This window comes from Patiria miniata, unplaced genomic scaffold, assembly GCF_015706575.1.
Source record: "Patiria miniata isolate m_02_andy unplaced genomic scaffold, ASM1570657v1 HiC_scaffold_17, whole genome shotgun sequence".
NCBI lineage: Eukaryota > Metazoa > Echinodermata > Asteroidea > Valvatida > Asterinidae > Patiria > Patiria miniata.
The window spans coordinates 10,327,097-10,345,114 of record NW_024037055.1 but is presented as its reverse complement, the minus strand read 5'-3'; the positions used below and the strand labels follow the sequence as shown (position 1 = coordinate 10,345,114).

At 40.4% G+C, this 18,018-nt stretch overlaps 1 protein-coding gene across 3 annotated transcripts; it reads left to right on the top strand.

Moving 5' to 3' along the window:
- Positions 1-104: 104 nt before the first annotated feature.
- On the top strand, positions 105-17,191 carry LOC119723792 (G2/mitotic-specific cyclin-B3-like). 3 transcript variants are annotated; one of them, XM_038194656.1, is made up of 11 exons: positions 105-259; positions 7,601-7,700; positions 9,725-9,838; positions 10,407-10,699; positions 10,898-10,982; positions 11,578-11,700; positions 12,246-12,476; positions 12,949-13,104; positions 13,833-13,982; positions 14,674-14,804; positions 15,121-17,191. In XM_038194656.1, the coding sequence occupies exons 2-11, from the start codon at positions 7,653-7,655 to the stop codon at positions 15,170-15,172; spliced, it is 1,383 nt and encodes a 460-aa protein (XP_038050584.1). In that variant the 5' UTR covers positions 105-259; positions 7,601-7,652; the 3' UTR covers positions 15,173-17,191. The 3 variants fall into 3 exon arrangements, with proteins under 3 accessions (XP_038050584.1, XP_038050583.1, XP_038050582.1); XM_038194655.1 differs by having other exon boundaries at positions 118-342; XM_038194654.1 differs by having other exon boundaries at positions 119-338.
- Positions 17,192-18,018: the final 827 nt, after the last annotated feature.

The window sequence follows — 18,018 nt, the reverse complement described above, 5'->3', positions numbered from 1 at the left end:
ATTTGGGTATTCAAATTGGATGCGCTACGGTGCATTCTGATTGGTCATTATGCGTATCTGAGAACCAATCAGAAGACGAGTACAAGGGCGTCGATGTCCAAACAGCTGCTGGCCCCCGAACGTGTACAACGCTGGCGTCCAATTCAAAATGCTTGTGGTGCACGACGACCGTACTTAAATATCCATGCAGAATTTCTCCATACAATTGTACACAACAAAAGAACACACAGAACACGGACAGTGCAGTGACAGCAAGAAGGTTCATTAGTCTTGATGCTTGCCCAATAATTCTAGCTTTTTTCTCAGTGTTTGAGACCGAAAGTGGACAGATATTGTGTGTAAGTAAACCCATCATGTACAGGAGATACAGTAACTGGTATGGAAACACACATATAGTCAGATTTCTTTGCTTGATTTTGAATCAAAATTTGGTAGAATACTGTACTCGTACGCGTGCGCGTGCCAACTCGTTGTAGTCGTACGCGAGCCACCTCGGTCATACACGAACTATCTCGTACGCTACGCGGGCAAACTCGTACAATAACCAACTCGTACGGGGTCTAACTTACACGAACCAACTCGTACGCAAGCCAACTCGTAACATACGCAGGCCATTCTAAGGCCGTACGTGTGCCATCTCAGCTTTACAGTCACTTCGCCCCATGTCACTTCGATTTTGGGTCAACTCGTACCAAGGTCAACTCGTACCCGCGACCCGAGTCAACTCGTACCCGAGTCAACTCGTACCCGAGTCAACTCGTACCCGAGTCAACTCGTACCCGAGTCAACTCGTACCCGAGTCAACTCGAACCCAAGTCAACTCGTACCCTAGCCCCATAAATGTGGCCAATTTACTGGACTAGGCCTACCTCCGTAAACATAGGCCACACGAATACAGGTCAACTCGTACGCGAACCAACTCGTACGCGACCAACTCGTACGCGGGTCCATTCGTACGCGAACCGACTCGTACGCGGACCGACTCGTACGCGGACCGACTCGTACGCGGACCAACTCGTACGCGGACCAACTCGTACGCGTGAGTTTAGACGATTGGTTTAGCTCACATGGACAGATGAAATTAGGTTCGGTACAGTAGGTCGGCATAATTTTACCTTTTCTGAAAGGTTGAGATTTTCAAATTAAATGTAGTTGATTTTTGAATCCGCCAGTGCTACTTACATTCGCGATTTTTTAGAGAAGAATTCTGCGTTTGTTTGTTTTTTTACAAGTTCGCTTGATTGATTGGGAAGTTGTCTTCGCGATAACCAGTATGATTGGTTCCCGCCGCACCGCGCACTGTATAAAGAATGCATGATTGAATCGCTGAAACATATGCGCCGCGGTACAATTGCTGGTTGGTTAGACAAGTAAAATGAATAATTATTATGTCTCCAAATTATATTTTGTAAAATAAAACAATGGGGAGGTGAATTTTATTTATTTTTAAAAATTTGAATTTTATTTAATATCACTGCAAATGCGTGGTGGCCCTGAAAAGGACCGATTGGGTTTTCAGTTAGACAGTGCAATTGTCTATTCTCTTTTGTGTGGTTTGGTGGTTTTTTTTGGCCCTGAAAAGGGCCGTTTTTTTTTTTTTTGGTGTTGGTGTTGGTTACTTTATTATCATCATTCACGGGTTCACTCCCAATCACACACAACGGTCACACACTGAACTACGGACTACCCGTCACACTATTCCCAAATTCTTCCCAACCATGCCAACCCAATCCTCGAAACCACTCCTAAAACGGCCTGCATACGAGTTGGTTCGCGTACGAGTTGGCTCGCGTACGAGTTGGCTCGCGTACGAGTTGGCACGCGTACGAGTTGGCTCGCGTACGAGTTGGCTCGCGTACGAGTTGACCAATCCGCGTACGAGTTGACTCGCGTACGAGTTGGTTCGCGTACGAGTTGACCTGTTTCCGGCCACACATCCACATGTACAAAAACGTGTCGCACTTTGTCATGTTTGTCAAATTTTGATTTTAACATTTATAGGCTTACAAACATGTAGTAAATTGTAGTCCGAGTAACTTGGACCCAACTTATCGCCTTTTTTAACGTTTGGACATGGTCTGCCGAGTAACTTGGACCCAACTTATCGCCTTTTTTAACGTTTGGACATGGTCTGGCGATAGTATCGCCAGACCATGTCCAAATGCAGTGATGTAGTGCCTTGATGCTGGGCCTTGGCCTTAAGGCTGCCTTAAGGCTGGATTTTAGGGCCTTGGCCTTGGCCTCGAGGCTTGAGGGCAAAAGCCTTGGCCTTGGCCTTGAGGGTTCAGGGCCTTGCAATTTTGAGTCAAGGCTCTTCAAGGCCCATAGATTTTTGCATTTTCCAGATAAATCTGTTCGAAATTTTGCTGTTAGTTACCATTTTGTATTACCATGGAGGAGGGAAGCACCCTGTAGATTTGTGTGTTGGGCACACTTCCACTTTTGTAGCATCACATATGTTACCATTGTAGTAGATTTGCTGCAAAAATATTCCGTACACTTGTGGGGCTAATGAGATGATCACTTTAATTGCATATAACTATGGAATAGATCTGATTGGTTGTATATGGCTCCCTGATAAGTGCTAAAGATTTGCATGTATCTGTTTTAGATAATGCTGATATTTCTGACCATGTTGGGCCAGCAAATAAAAAATTCCCAAATCAGTTTCTTGGATCCCCCTTTTGTTACACTTGGGAGAATTGTGTGTCAATATAGAAGTAAATCATTATTGTGTTTAGTTAAACCATCATGAAGACCTGAACTTATACTTTAATAGATACAGTGCAGTCATAAAATGGTGTAGGCCTATGCGAGCATGTTGATTGCAATTAAAGAAATGTTGTACTTCGTAACAAGCAATTCGTGATGATAAGGGCAGATCCAGGGGGCCAAAAGGGGCCATGCCCCCCCCCCCCAAAAAAAACCGAAACCATTTTTTTTAATGTGACGTCGTATTAAAGGCAGGCAATGAGTACACCTCCATCTTTTCCTCAAAAAACATCGGTTAAAATGGTCAGAAATTGCCTCAAATCGCACCACAGAGCATCTCGAATCCAAATTTTTTTCGGGGCCCTTAAGTGGGCCCCGAAGCCCAAGCCGTCATTTTTTGACCCACTTTTGGGGGGACCAAAATTTCTTCCCCCCCCCCCAATTGTGTTCTGGATCCGCCCTTGCGTGATGATGTGTCACTCATGTGACTATAATTAGTTCTATATCAGTGGTCATTTCATAAAACAGGGCCTTGGCCTTGGCCTTGGCCTTGAGGGTTAAGCCTTGGCCTTGGCCTCGAGGCTTGAGGGTCAAAGCCTTGGCCTTGGCCTTGGCCTTGAGGGTCAAAGCCTTGGCCTTGGCCTTGGCCTTGAGGGTCAAAGCCTTGGCCTTGGCCTTGGCCTTGAGGGTCAAAGCCTTTGCTCCAACACTGTCCAAATGTTAAAAAAGGCGATAAGTTGGGTCCAACTTCCAAGTTACTCGGACTAAGTAAATTGTAGGTTTTTTTGCTTTAGAACTAGAAAAAAAAGTAGAAGCATACTCACCCTCTTTATAGGCTAATCAGAAAGTGCTGCCTTTTTCAGATGTCTAATTTTTGTGAAATTTCATGTTGAAATTTTGATACGCAAACGTGTGCAAATGAATCTGGAAATTTCACGAAAAATAGACATCTGAAAAAGGCAGCGCTTTCTTATAAGCCTATAAAGAGGGTGAGTATGCTTCTTCTAAAGCAAAAAAACCGTACAAAGCCTAAATGTGAAAATCAAAATTTGACAAAGTGCGACACGTTTTTGTACATGTGGATGTGTGGCCTATGTTTACGGAGGTAGTCCAGTAAATTGGCCACATTTTTGGGGCTACTCGTACCCAAGTTCACTTGTACCTGAGTCAACTCGTACCCAGGTCAACTCGTAACTCCCTAGAGGCTAGACCCGTGAACGTGGCTTGTAAACTACGCCACGCTGTTGTGTATTTCTGAACCTGGCGAAATTGTCCCTCTGACTCCCTCCATTACACACACTGGACGTTATTTTGCAAATGTAATAAGTACTCACATATGAAGCTGTCTTGAAATCTGTTTGTACATCAAAACTTGCATTTGATGAAATTTGAGGAAAATTCTGGCCCCGGTTTATGAAGTCCTGCTAGCTGCCATTTTCTCCCAAGTGACCTATGCGCATTGCATTTTATTGTACCGTCCTTCGAATAATTCGACGACTGTTTACTGTCGCAGCTAAAAGAGACATCGTTTTAGACAAGTTTCAAGTCCTTTCCTCTCTCACCGCACCGCACGCGGATCCGCGGATGAGCCGAGCAGCCAATCGGGTGCGGGTTTTTTTTTTCGGGGTTGCGACATGAAACAGCCGTCAATCTGTCCAAGCGACTCATCCGGAGTCATTTGTCAGGGTCACTTGTCGGGTTAAAATGAAATTTCTACATGTTCGTATGGGTCTTACTGATGGGCAAATTTCGTCGAAATTACACAGCCTAAACAATCGGACGGGCAAATTTAGATTTCTAGGTGAGTACTCAACACCCATACGGAATTATGTATGTCGGATCGATTTCGCTAGGTTTTAAAATACACAACAACATGGCGTTGTATACAACGCCACGTTCACGGGTCTAGTAACTCCCCTCCTTTTTGGGGAGTACGAATGGATGGTTCCAACAAAAAGTTCCGATTTTATCCTCAAGTCAAAACGGCGACAGAAATAGTATAGTTACGCCACCACAGATACAAATAGTTTGAGGTTTAAGGTGGTGGTATAAACATGATAGATGTTAACTCACATTCTGGATGAAAAGGGAAATTTACCGTTTATCTAAACAGTAAATTTCACTTTTCATCCAGATCGTGTAAGCTGCCGCGGCCGGCTTCGCGCTAAATAAATTCCTCTTTTTTGGGGGGGGGGGGATCCATTTATGGATCAGGAGGATTTTGAAGGATTGAGGATGAATGCATTTTGAGGCAGGACTGTCTGAAAATTTTCTGAAAATTTTGAAAAATTAAAAAATGTTGGAGGATTTTGGAGGATTGAGGATGGTTCCCAGCAAAAAGAGCTAGGGGGTTAGGGTTAAAGGTGACTCGGCATTAGGCTTACTTGTGCGGGAACTATTTTTTCAAACTTTAAATATTATTTTCGACCCAAACTATGCATGCTTTTATCACTTTATTTTATTTTTGTATTTTCAAGATGATCCTGTGGTTTTCCGATGAACATCAATTTGTGCTGATTTGAACGACGGTCTGCTGGCCATAATAAATCAGTGTTATTTCAAGTCTACGACGAAACTTTTCTCGCAAAAAAAATGATAAGCTTTCTTTAATATATTGTAATTTAGTTGTTTATAGATTGCTCTAAGCATGAAGATCACAGAGATGATAGAAAGAGAGAAGAGAAAACCCCTCATCTTTCCATTTCAGTCTACATACAGTTTATAGTCACTTTGTTTTGGGGCAAAATGGAAATAGGGCAAAGTGACGGCAGGGCGAAGTGACATGGGGCGAAGTGGAAATGGGGCGAAGTGACCGATAACCCCATCTCAGATCGTACGTGGACCATAAAATGATTGACTACCTGTTGGGACATTATTTCAAATACTATACGCAGTACGTCACTTCGTGGCTATTGTTACGGCGGCAGCCGTAATGCGATTTTTTAACTGCTAACGTTAAGGAACAGTTTTGGGGTATGGGCTCCGTGCGCTAACAAAAGAGGGCGCGTTTTCATCTCTTTTGAATGCTCCGTGTACAGTAATGAATCATGTTATTTCAAGTCTATGACGCAAGACTTCCTGAATGTGCACAAGCTATAGCCACTGCGTCTTCCCTTGAGCATCAGATGTCGTCGGCGCGCGAATACATTTTAACCCTTTCCTTCCCATGGGCGACTTTTGTCGACAAGAACTACCCCCCTGCTGGTTCCCATGGGCGACTTTAGTCGACCAGGAAACCACACACAAAACACCCTCAACACAGATATATTCACTACTTTTCAGAAAGTCGGTATGTTGATATGTTTGGCCGCCCATACATCAACCATATACTAGCTGAAAGAGTGTTTTCGGATCTTTCTAATGGTGTAGTTTATTTATAGGGTTACCATTACAAAAAAATGAGAAAAGTGCTTCAGAAGTATCCATGCACAATTTGAGGTATGGAGTGCCATTTGGTCATGTGGTAAAATGGCTTGCAGTTTGATAAATGGGACCAGATGAACAAAAAGGCATAACTTTCTTATATTTGCGCATATGGACTTCATTTTTACATCAGATAAAAGAGTAAGGTTCAAGGAACAAACTTTACACACAACACCTATGATTTTAATCACTTCTTGGCAGTGAAAATCTGGGTTGAAAAAAGTAAGTTTTGGACTTGTGGTCAGTTTGTTCACGCTCTAGTGATTTCCGCATGACTGAGCAAACAATTCGGTCCTGGGGAGAGCCAAGTCAATAAACAATGTGGGCATGAAAGGGTTAATTCCACTTGCGATGGTCTCCGAGACTAATCCTCGCCTCCAATAACTTTTGATACATTCAAAGAACGCAGTGGATGGATCTGGAACCAGTCTAGGTCACCCCCAACTCTCCTTTTCTGGCTGTTGATGGGATACTTGTGCACGGAGCCCATGGGCTTATTATATTCATATGTGTGCAACTACGAGTTGGCTCGCTTACAAGTTCACATTTGCACACAAAACGTACTTGTATAAAGTTGATCAAGCTATCCACAAATTACAACTTGCACAGAGTTTCTAATTCCCCAGAAACAAGAAGAGTTGTCCTCAAAAAGACTGAGACTGAGGCCTTTTCCCAATCGACGGCTCCATATCTAGCTCCATCTCCATTGAGAAACTACATGTCTGAATCCAGAGACGGAGTCACGGAGACAAAGCCGGGGTTTTGAAAATGGCCTTTGTACAATTTCTGGATGATTTAAAAATGTGTAGTGGTCACGCTTGTATCTTGACCAAAGTGCAAGCAAAATGGTATGAGCGTTTCAAGGCGTCTGTCTGCTACACTAAACGTAATGATAATATGGCATTGGCGGCAAGCTGGACAGCTCTAGTTGATCAGTATTAGTTGGACAGTCTGACAGTGACTCAGTCAGTCAGAGGACGGTAGGCTGGTTCTTTGATGCCAGTTGAAACATGAAATTTGGGGTCTGAAAAATACTTTTATACACTTGTTGGAAAATAGGCTTATAAATTGTTTGATGACTCACGTGCTAGTTTTCTCTTAATCTGGCACTACTTATAAAATATGCAGAAAACTTGCAAAGTAAAATTTAGACCAACTCTCTCTCTCTCAAGATATCACAATTTTACAAAATATTCTCTCAAAAAAGATATAAAGTTTATTGTAATCAGTCCTGGATTTTATACTTCTATGCTACCATTCCGTGAGGAAGTCGAAATGGCTGATTATCCCAAATGTGATGGTAAAAGTAATGGCATTGTGATTCTACACTCTTTCCCGATATGATTGAAACAAATTTTAAAGGAACTTGGAAGTATTTGTGTCTTTAAGATCACGTAAATCCATCCAGCAAACACCCAAACACTGAAGTTGACTTTCAACCAAATTTGTTTTATTCCTTTTTTAGTTTGTTGTAGATTCTGCTCAAAGGACTGACAGTAGTTTACTCCAACTCCAAGATGCCCCTTGCAATGAGACGAAAGCCCAAGATGGCTAACATCCAGCAGGTGAGGTGGAATGACAACCAGCAGAAACTTCATTATAAAAAACATGAACATCATAATCATTGTTGCGGAAAGGACATTTATTTATTGTTTCACCTGCAAGTGCCAATTGAGGGCGCTCTTGTTGAGGACCATTATGTTATTGGCTGAATTAGGAGCACGAAGTTAAGAGCATTTTGAGGTGGTGTTTGCGAAAACATACGATGTTCGTTTAAGATTTCTAAGATGTTTGAGGATACAAATATGCTGACAGGGCCTCTACACATTGCAGATAACAGACACTTGGCTTAGTTGTGAGAGCTCTGTTGGTACGTCACTTATATTATCTAATTGATCTCCACATAACGTTACATTTGTACACATGAACAATTCATTGAGTATAGTTCTTCAAGTCATCGGTTATTGACCATTCAATTGGAGTGTCCATCATAGTATATTGAGAACTGTGTGTACAAACTTGGCCATCTGTAAAGTGTCTTTAGGACTAGTACAACAAAGTTAAGGGAGAAGTGAACCCTTCCAGTCTATAACTTTGGAGGGCTGTTTATTGTGAGCATTATTTTAAACCAGACATTTACGAACAGCGAGACTGGTATTGCCACTGCCCTGGTGTCTTTAGATTACTCGCATTAATGTTGATGAACCAGAAAATGCGTGTTTAACTACAGCTAAGTGACAAACAGCAGACAGAGGGAGTTCTACACAGCCAAAATCAATCACAATCATATGGAGCATTGTTGGTCTAACCAGTTTGGACTGGCTAACCAGTTTGGACTGGCTAACCAGTTTGGACTGGCTAACCAGTTTGGACTGGCTAACCAGTTTGGACTGGCTAAACACTTCGAACTGGGTAACCACTTTGAACTGGCTAACCGGTTTGGACTGGCTAACCGGTTTGGACTGGCTAACCACTTTGGACTGGCTAACCACTTTGGACTGGCTAAGCAGTTTGAACTGGCTAACCGGTTTGGACTGGCTAACCGGTTTGGAATGGCTAACCAGTTTGGAATGGCTAACCAGTTTGGAATGGCTAACCAGTTTGGACTACTGAGTCTTAATCTGGGGAGGAGGTGGACAGCAGTGCAGGCATAAAAATAAAAAAAAATCCATAACTTTTTCATTTTTAAACTGCACAGCAGGGCCCTTGAATTTCAAGCTTAAAGCATGGCATCACATACAGTTCAGGGGGTGGGAAAGATGCGTAATTGCCTGGGCAAAATAGATCATGTGCAGTTAAACTTCAGCTGTACATGTGCTTGTAAACATAATGTGTTTGGGCATACATGGTCAGTGGTTGATGTATGTTCAGTGGTTGATGTATGTTCAGTGGTTGATGTATGTTCAGTGGTTGATGTATGTTCAGTGGTTGATGTATGTTTAGTGGTTGATGTATGTTCAGTGGTTGATGTATGTTCAGTGGTTGATGTATGTTCAGTGGTTGATGTATGTTTAGTGGTTGATGTATGTTCAGTGGTTGATGTATGTTCAGTGGTTGATGTATGTTCAGTGGTTGATGTATGTTCAATGGTTGATGTATGTTTAATTGTTGATGTATGTTTAGTGGTTGATGTATGTTTAGTGGTTGATGTATGTTCAGTGGTTGATGTATGTTCAGTGGTTGATGTATGTTCAGTGGTTGATGTATGTTCAGTGGTTGATGTATGTTCAGTGGTTGATGTATGTTCAGTGGTTGATGTATGTTCAGTGGTTGATGTATGTTCAGTGGTTGATGTATGTTCAATGGTTGATGTATGTTCAGTGGTTGATGTTTGTTCAATGGTTGATGTATGTTCAATGGTTGATGTATTTCACCTGGGCATTTGGAGCCATTGAGGAGGTACTTTGAAAGGCAAGTCAGTTGGGCATGCAAAAGAAGGTAGAAATTGCTCGTTTTGTTGGAATAACAAAGTGTGCAGTGTTTGCTTTTGGTTGGGTTCAGGGTGAAAGTCCTCTCTAGCATGCTAAGAGGTTGAGAGTTGTGCCCATTTCAACCCTTTGCACATTGTGATTCGTTGCTTTCTGCACAGATTCACCACGATGAGCCCAAGGGACCAGCTCTGCGTCAGAGCAAGCGACGGTCCAGTGGATCACCAAAGGGACAGCAACCAACAAAGAGGGCAGCCTTTGGTGACATCACCAATGTGAGTACATCCCATTAAAACCCAACAAATGCCAAATTGTGTTGTAATGTAGCAAGACACGCAGAGAGAAATAAAAGCACATGAACCCCGAATTGACTTCAACAACTATATTCTTGTGCTTATGCCTTACATACAAATTGTTTATAAAGACTTCACCAATCAACTGTGCCAAATTTTTTGTCTAGATACAAAAGAAAAAACATCTGAGAATAGGCACTGTGTCACTGAAGTGTCCACCAATATTTAATGCTAATGTTTTGAGTTATGAATTGTGTTATGATGTATACATATTGACTGGCAATGAGGTTAATACTACTGCATGTCTATATACCCTGAGGGACTGTGAGAGACCACAAGAGGGTCTGTGAGTGACCACAAGAGGGTCCAGTCCTATTTCTCTCGGCCTTCGGCCTCTGGAAGTAGGACCGGACAGTCTTGTGTTCACTCACAGGGTATATAGAACAGGATGAATGTTGAGAAGTCAGTGTTGAATTTGAATTCATCTACTCAAACCGTCATCCTTTTCTTTTAAACTACAAATAAATTATTATTTCTTTTTCCAATGTAGGCAAAACTCATCAGAAAAGAAGGCACGAAGAAAGTGAATATTGTGTCTTCCAAGAAATCCACCACGGCACAGCAGGTACCCAAAATGAAGGAACCGCTGCTGTTGGTAAAACCCAAGACAGACACGGTGACACACCCGGTGACACACCCGGTGACAGACACCCAGCCTGAAGCCCAGGATGAGAGCCTTGAGATCATCTTGTCACAGGGATCGTCACAGGATTCGTCACAGGATTCATTGCCAAGTTCACAGGAATCCAGCTCATCTTCACATCAAATGCAGTCATCCTCAAGGTAGACTATGTTTACCTGTAATGTCATAACAACTGGCAACTGGCAGGCAACCCAAACATGCAAACATCTTTTGCATAACATTTTGCATACTTTAACCCTCCCTCTCAGTGACAAAATGGAGAGATACCCTATCTGTTTTGTTTAACCAAGGAATGAAATCTGTGAGTCAAGCAATTTTTCATATATTTACTTTCACAGCTCATCTCCAGAGAGTGTGGATTTGGTGGAGTTAATGAATCAACGTAATGATGAGAAGACGACGGAGGCAGATATCAAAGACGCGGTGAGTAGATTTCAGACAAACAAAAAAGTGGACCATGGTCAATGTCTCTCAGTTTTACAATAAAGCCATGTGGGATGCCCCGAAAAGTATTTAATGCCACAAACCATGTTCAAATTCAAGATAGGAGTGGTATCAAGGTGAAGGTGGTTAAAAAAAAGTGCCTGAAATTGTGAAAATGTATCTTCATTTTTCTCTATGCAAAGCTTCCTTTGAAAACCCTCTCTCCCAAAATGTTCATTAATTAATACTTTTTGAATGTCACCCTCTTGTGATATGATCCCAGTTTGTCACTCGGGAAAATAATTCTCATTCATGTAACTGATTGCAAACTAAATTTAAATTTGGTCAGTTGGAGCAGTATTTAAAAACAGCCAGTTGTTTCAGCTAATGGTTTGTTCCTAACTATCTTGAATGCAGAATACAGAATGCTTGATCCTATCATTTAGTCACAATTAAGAAGGATATTTCATAATGTTTTGGCAGTTTCGATTTTGAATGTTTGCAAATGTTTTCCATACCTTTAACCACCTATTAGATGTTTTTCCCTGTGAATGCTTTGACGGTGTTACTATGTATTTGTGTTGGTTTGGAGCAGGTTGCAGCAATCACTTTACAAGAATCACCCGACTACAATGACATAGATGAGGAGAACAAAGGTGATCCCAACCAGTCACCGATCTATGCGCAGGATATCTTCAACTACCTCAAAGAACGAGAGGTGAGGGCATGGTGTAGCCATTAGCTGGAACCAATACTACTCAGTACTAAGCCTTCAATCGGTTATCAGGAAATTCACTACTACATGACAAATGCATATAGTTCAAGAAATCTACCAGGCCAGTTTAAAATCATTCGTATGCAGCAATTAAAGCAAAAAATAAGAAAAATTGCATGACTGTTTTCCTTGAAAAGGGCCCTAAGGTACAGAACTGCAAGCAAACAACAGTTGTGTTTTTTTCCCCGATTAATTAATGGAAACTGAATTGCTTTTGGTAAGTGTATACACTGCAACACCTATGACTGTAGATGCTCTGCTTCGGTGCTTTGTTGATATTAACATGCCAACTTTCATTAGACAAGACAAATCACTTAACAATAGGACTTGTTAAACACTTTTCCCTAGACCAGTATCTAAAGCACTGACTTGATCCAGTGGATACTTCAAACCCCGTTTATACAACATACATCCATTTGCTGCACTATCCCAATCCTCTACTCTTCTTTTTCCTCAGTAGATTCAAATTTTCATTTTGTATCTTACAGCTAAGAACCCCCATAGAGTCCTACTTTGACCAGCAGCCAGAGGTGAATCGTCACATGAGGGCGGTGTTGGTGGACTGGCTGGTGGAGGTCCAGGAGAACTTTGAGCTGAACCATGAGACATTGTACCTGGCTGTCAAGCTGGTAGATCGCTACCTGATGAAGAAGAAAGTGACAAGAGATATCCTTCAGTTGCTGGGGGCAACGTCACTCTTCATTGCCTGTAAATACGACGTGAGTTGTCATTTGCAAGCTATATTCCCCCCCCCCCCAATAATTGTCGGTCATATTGCTTCTGTATAAATCCTCCGGATGTGATAATGATATTTTGCTCTAAAACTACAATACATTGGACATTCTCTGTCTTACAGACTGTTACATTGTCAGATATGCCAAATTTTCCAGGATATTTTCAAATTGATACTGACTATCAGACACTGGAAATTTTTACTTGGGAATTTTCAGTGCAGACTTGCCATTTTTCTGGGATTGTGAAATATTAAATGAAACAATAAGATTTTGGGTAATAAATTATACCTCTAGAGGTTAAAATATTTCTTCATTACGTAGTAATCAAATACATAGTGAAACTGAGAAAAAAATATACCAAGTGGGTATGGTACTGGGTTGTTGACCCCCCCCCCCAACTTGGGTTCTATTTGTGGTGAATTAACCAGACGTTGATATTTTGTGGATCTGATTTCAGGAGCGTTGCCCACCTGCCCTGGATGACTTCAAGTACATCTGTGATGATGCCTATGAGAGGCAGCAGTTTATTGATACAGAGATGGTCATCCTGTCTTTGCTGGACTTTGATCTAGGCATTCCGCTATCCTACCGATTCCTCAGAAGATATGCTAAGGTAAAGCTGCAAGCTCTTATGTTCTTAAAAACGGGGCTTGTAGGGACCAATATTTGAAAGTCAGTGCCAAAATTAGAAAAGCAAAAATTTGCAATTACAATTGGAAAAGCTGTTTTTTTTTTAAAGCTTGAGTTAAGTAATGTTTATCGTTTTACATGTTTGTGGTTAAAATAATTGGTAGAAATAGTTTCCATTAACCCAAATGGGCATGAGTATCCTATGTGTGCAGCCATTCTTGGCATACTTGCATGGCTCTGCTTACCAGAATTGAAATATTTCTGCTTACTGTAGCAGAAAATTCACGCTTGCGGTTTGTATATTCGTAGGTAAGTATGGATTATGAGCTGCCTAGGTATTCACAGATTGTCTGCGTTATAGCTCTGTAAGCACAGAATAGCGATTGTAAGTGCAGTCTTTTGATGTTAGCTAAGCCCTGAATATTGGGACTGGCTTACTGGTGTTTATAACTTACAAAGTCTTTGCACCATTGACTTGATAAAAATGTTGGCTGTTAAATTTGAAAATCAATTATTAAAATTCGATTTGACTTTTTCTAATGGGACGTCAACTAGAAGTCCTGATTACCAGTTCGCCTGTCGCACCACAAAGTGACGTATGGTGTGCACAAAACCCATAGACGATTCGTCCCTTCGTGGTACATCCAACGGATTCTTACCCAACATTTGGTCTTGATCAATGTTCTTGTTGGGTTTGTTTGTTCATGACAGTGTGCTCATGCCTCCATGGAGACCCTGACTCTAGCTCGCTTCATCTTGGAGCAATCGTTGATGGACGCTCAGTTCCTTGAGACGAGGGACTCAATGATAGCAGCGGCTGCACTCTTACTGGCATTCAAGATGACCAAGACAGGAGAATGGGTATGTTAAACATCCATAGGTGTTGCCTTGTAGAGATTACCACATCTGAGTCTGATTACTTCTGTCTGATTTCCAGTCTATTCAAAAGTGGACTTGATTCCGACTTGATTCCCAGTCTAAACTTAGTCCCACAATACCTGCAGTAAATATGAAAAATGTCCCCAAAAGAGGTGTCACAATGAAATACCTCAATCCATGTTTAAATTGGATTCAGCCTCAATCCTCCAAAATCATCCGTTATTTCTTGAATTTGTTCGGTCAAGGTAGAGACCACTGCCTCAATCCTTCAAAATCCTCCAACATTCATTGTAAATATATTAAGGGCGGTGTCAATGATATCCAGAAACAGTGGAGATGGTATCCAATATATAACATGGGCCTCTATGCTGGGTACAGCCTATGACCTCGACACAATGTACCATCCAAAATCACCTTTTTTTGTCATTCAGCCTCAATCATTAAAAATCATCCAAAACCACTTGGAAGATTCAGGAGGGCTACTGAAAGTCGCACATGAATTTTGAACAGCCTTTACTGGTATGTCTAAGACATGTACACAATTATGTATGCATCCATTTACATACATGTATACATCTAGCATGTGTATACACACAGTCTAAATTGTTGGTTCCTAGTATTTCATGCTGTGTATGGATTACATTTGATGCTTTCATTTGCTATTATCCATCAGGATGCCACCCTTCAGCACTACTCAGGCTACAAGGAATCTGAACTGATGGACCTGACTCGTCAGCTGAACTCCATGCTGGCCGCTACACCCAACAAGCAGCTCATGACCATCAGAAACAAATACTCACACAAGTAAGTGTCTCATTAGGTAGATAAATCATTGCTTTAAATCACTCTGTACAATCCAACTAGGACTTCAAAGATTGTTTTTGTGAATTGTTTAACACTTTGTTTAAGTTTTTTTGGGTATACAATACTTCTTCAAGGCAATCAGGGTTTGGGAGAAAACAATTTCCACTTTTAATTGGGACTGGTTTCACAGCTTGTGCTCAGTTCTCAGTATTTTGTTAGCATTATTACTGCATAGCAGCTCGGCTTGGGACTAAAAATGATTTGATGAAATGAATTTCACTGTTTCTATGCCATTTGTACTATATTTGTTCTGCAGAGTTTTCTATGAAGTTGCCAAGCTCCCAGCCCTAGATGTGCTCCAGTTATAATGAAGACTTCAAGACTGCAATCCCTTGAATTCACCTTGTTTACGTTTGATGATTACATGCGAGGAAACACAAGTCGGACAGGCGGAGCGTGAAGGAACAAATGCAGAGCTGTGGTGCTTTTCACAAGCTTTGGCAAAGGGGTTTTGTCAGTGATTTTGTAAAGGAGGAAGCGTCTTCAATTGTGCTATCCTTTCAGTGATGAATTGGACATTTGAAAGAGGTGATCATTGACAATTGTGTTTGTATTTACGTCTTTAAAATGCAGTTTGAAATTGAATCTCACAACAGAATTTTTTTTTTTAGCAAGCACGTTGAAAACTTTGGTTAAAATCATGCCATATGTTCATTGAGGATGAGCTAAGGGAACAATGCTTCAAAGAAATGGATGGGCAACCTCTAATACCACAGCAACAGTCAGTTGTCATTGATGTACAGCTCAGTGCAAATGAACCTCTGTAACCCAACACACTTGATATTAACTTTAAAAAAATGAATGTCACAGACCAATGTGTTGAAGAATATTTGAAACAGTTTTTAAAAATGCAGATACATGTACGTGAACATGTTTTTTCTAAAACATGTCTGTTTTTGCCATGTCATTTTTTACCAATTCTTTTAAATTCACTTTTATCATGACTGCAGTTATCCGCGCTCTCGTGCAATTATTTCTTAATCAGTTTTACACAAAGAGCCTGTCGACTTTTTAAACCTTTTTTGACTTGGTAAAATTAATGATAACACTTTTTTTATATGATGCCAATTATGTTCATCCACTAAAAACATACACTGTCTCCTTTTTTTGTATTTTAAAATCTTATCATTGGCAAGAGCAACTCTTTATTGATGAACTGGAATGTTGTACCATCGGGCTGACAATTGGTCGTTTTAAGTTCCCTCTAAATCATGATTTTGAACTGCATATATTCTGTGTGTGGTGTTTGTTGTACAGTTTGTAAATATGTATTTTCAGTAGTAACGGAAAATTGGCTTTGATGACCTTTGCCAAGTCAGGGAGCAAAAAAGACCAATGCAGTTGTAAAAAAATGTTCCTTCTAAAAAAAACCATGTCAAGTATTTTGGTGGTGTGAAATTTGTATTTCTTAGTTTTCTCTTTTTACATTTTCGTGTACATAAACCAGGCACATTTTTATACAGGAAAAGTGCATTTGTTGGGTGTTTCGTCTCTTGTGAAACACCAATCTCATTTGTCAACACAGACATATTGTCAGTACACTACAACATATTTGGAATGGTAGGATCCCCAAACTGTCTCGTAATGCAGACCTGCATTGCTACCTTGTGGCTTTCAGATTTTCGCATTCTAATGATCAAAATTTGTCCATTATTTTAAGGGTGCTAAGGTAATATCCTCGTCATTATAAATGAGACTAGTTTGGACTCAAGAGACTAGTTTCTGCAGAAAGACTGTGTCATTTGAATCATGTAAACTTTCATTCAGCATCACATCAGTGTCTTCCAAATATCTTTGGTTTTTTTATCTTTCTCAAATGAAGTGTTTGCAAAATTCATTCTCATTAATCGCAGTCCAACATTACAAAATTAACATTTAGAAACTGTTGGATTTAATCAAAATACATGTATATAAACAGTCAAGACAGTCCCTACCTAAAAAAATACCAATTTGTGAAGAAAAAGGTGAATCAATCAACAATGTCAGTAACAATTCTCACAAACTTTCCAGTTTCTTGAACCCAGGGATTAAAAAAAACCAGAAAATTAAATCACTTTGGTATTGGAGAACTTGCTGGATTTTTTTTGTCTCAATGTTTCACATGGATTTCTGTTGATATTTATGATTCAGTTATTTCCAAATTTTAGGCCTTACGGTATTACCATTAAATAACGGGTTTCAAACTTTAAATAGAATTTTAGAATTTCAAATGATTTGAGCACCACTCGTTGTCAGTGTGTGGACAAGTCATTTGAAACATTAAATGGTGCATTGTCTTATAAAACTGAAGAGAAATAAAATATGAATGGTATAATGTACATCTTTAACTTGGTTATTTTCAAAGGCGTAATTCTGTTGAGTAAAGCTTGATATTGTGAAGGACCAAATACAATCTGCATCCCCAGCAGTGTGTTGTGCTCATCGTGACATTAGTACAGAGCGTTCTGTTCAAAAACAAGTATTCTGACACCTAAAAATGAGAGATAACGCATTTGCGTTGGCTTCTGGCTGCCTCAAATGGCATCCTCTTATTTTGGAATTTTGAGACTCGGCTCAGCTGGAAAATTGAAATAGTTTTGTGAAGGAAAAAAATACACAAGTCTTAAATATGAAGGCCTTGATAGAAAGGATGCTGTTTAGTTCAATTTGAATGTTTAATACAAGAGTTTATCCAATCGAGAAAGTGCTATCCCCTAATTTCTGCTATACCTAAAAAAGACACTTGCAATTTACAACATAAAGCAATTTACAACATAGAGCAGCATCTATTCTATTTGCACAAACAAAAGAGGGTGCTGTGTGGCCGAAAGAAAAAGACACTTCACATTGCGTTATACCCCGCCACTCGGAAATACATCCCTAAAATGAACACACGGCAGGTAAGGTTTGCCTTAACAAGGGAGGAATGAGTTGGTTCTCACTGCACCCTTCTAAAGGAAGATGTGGCAATCAGCCACTGCACGCAAATTTTGTTTCCATTGGAAGGTGAAACAATGAATAATTCAGTACTTTTTATAGGAAAATTTATGTTTACTCATGAAAAGAGAATGACTTGAACAACATTGTTATCATTTAGTCAGGTTACATTACAGCATTGTAAAAAAAAAATGGCTGTGGTCAAGTTGCCACAGAAGCCTAGTGGATATTGAGATGA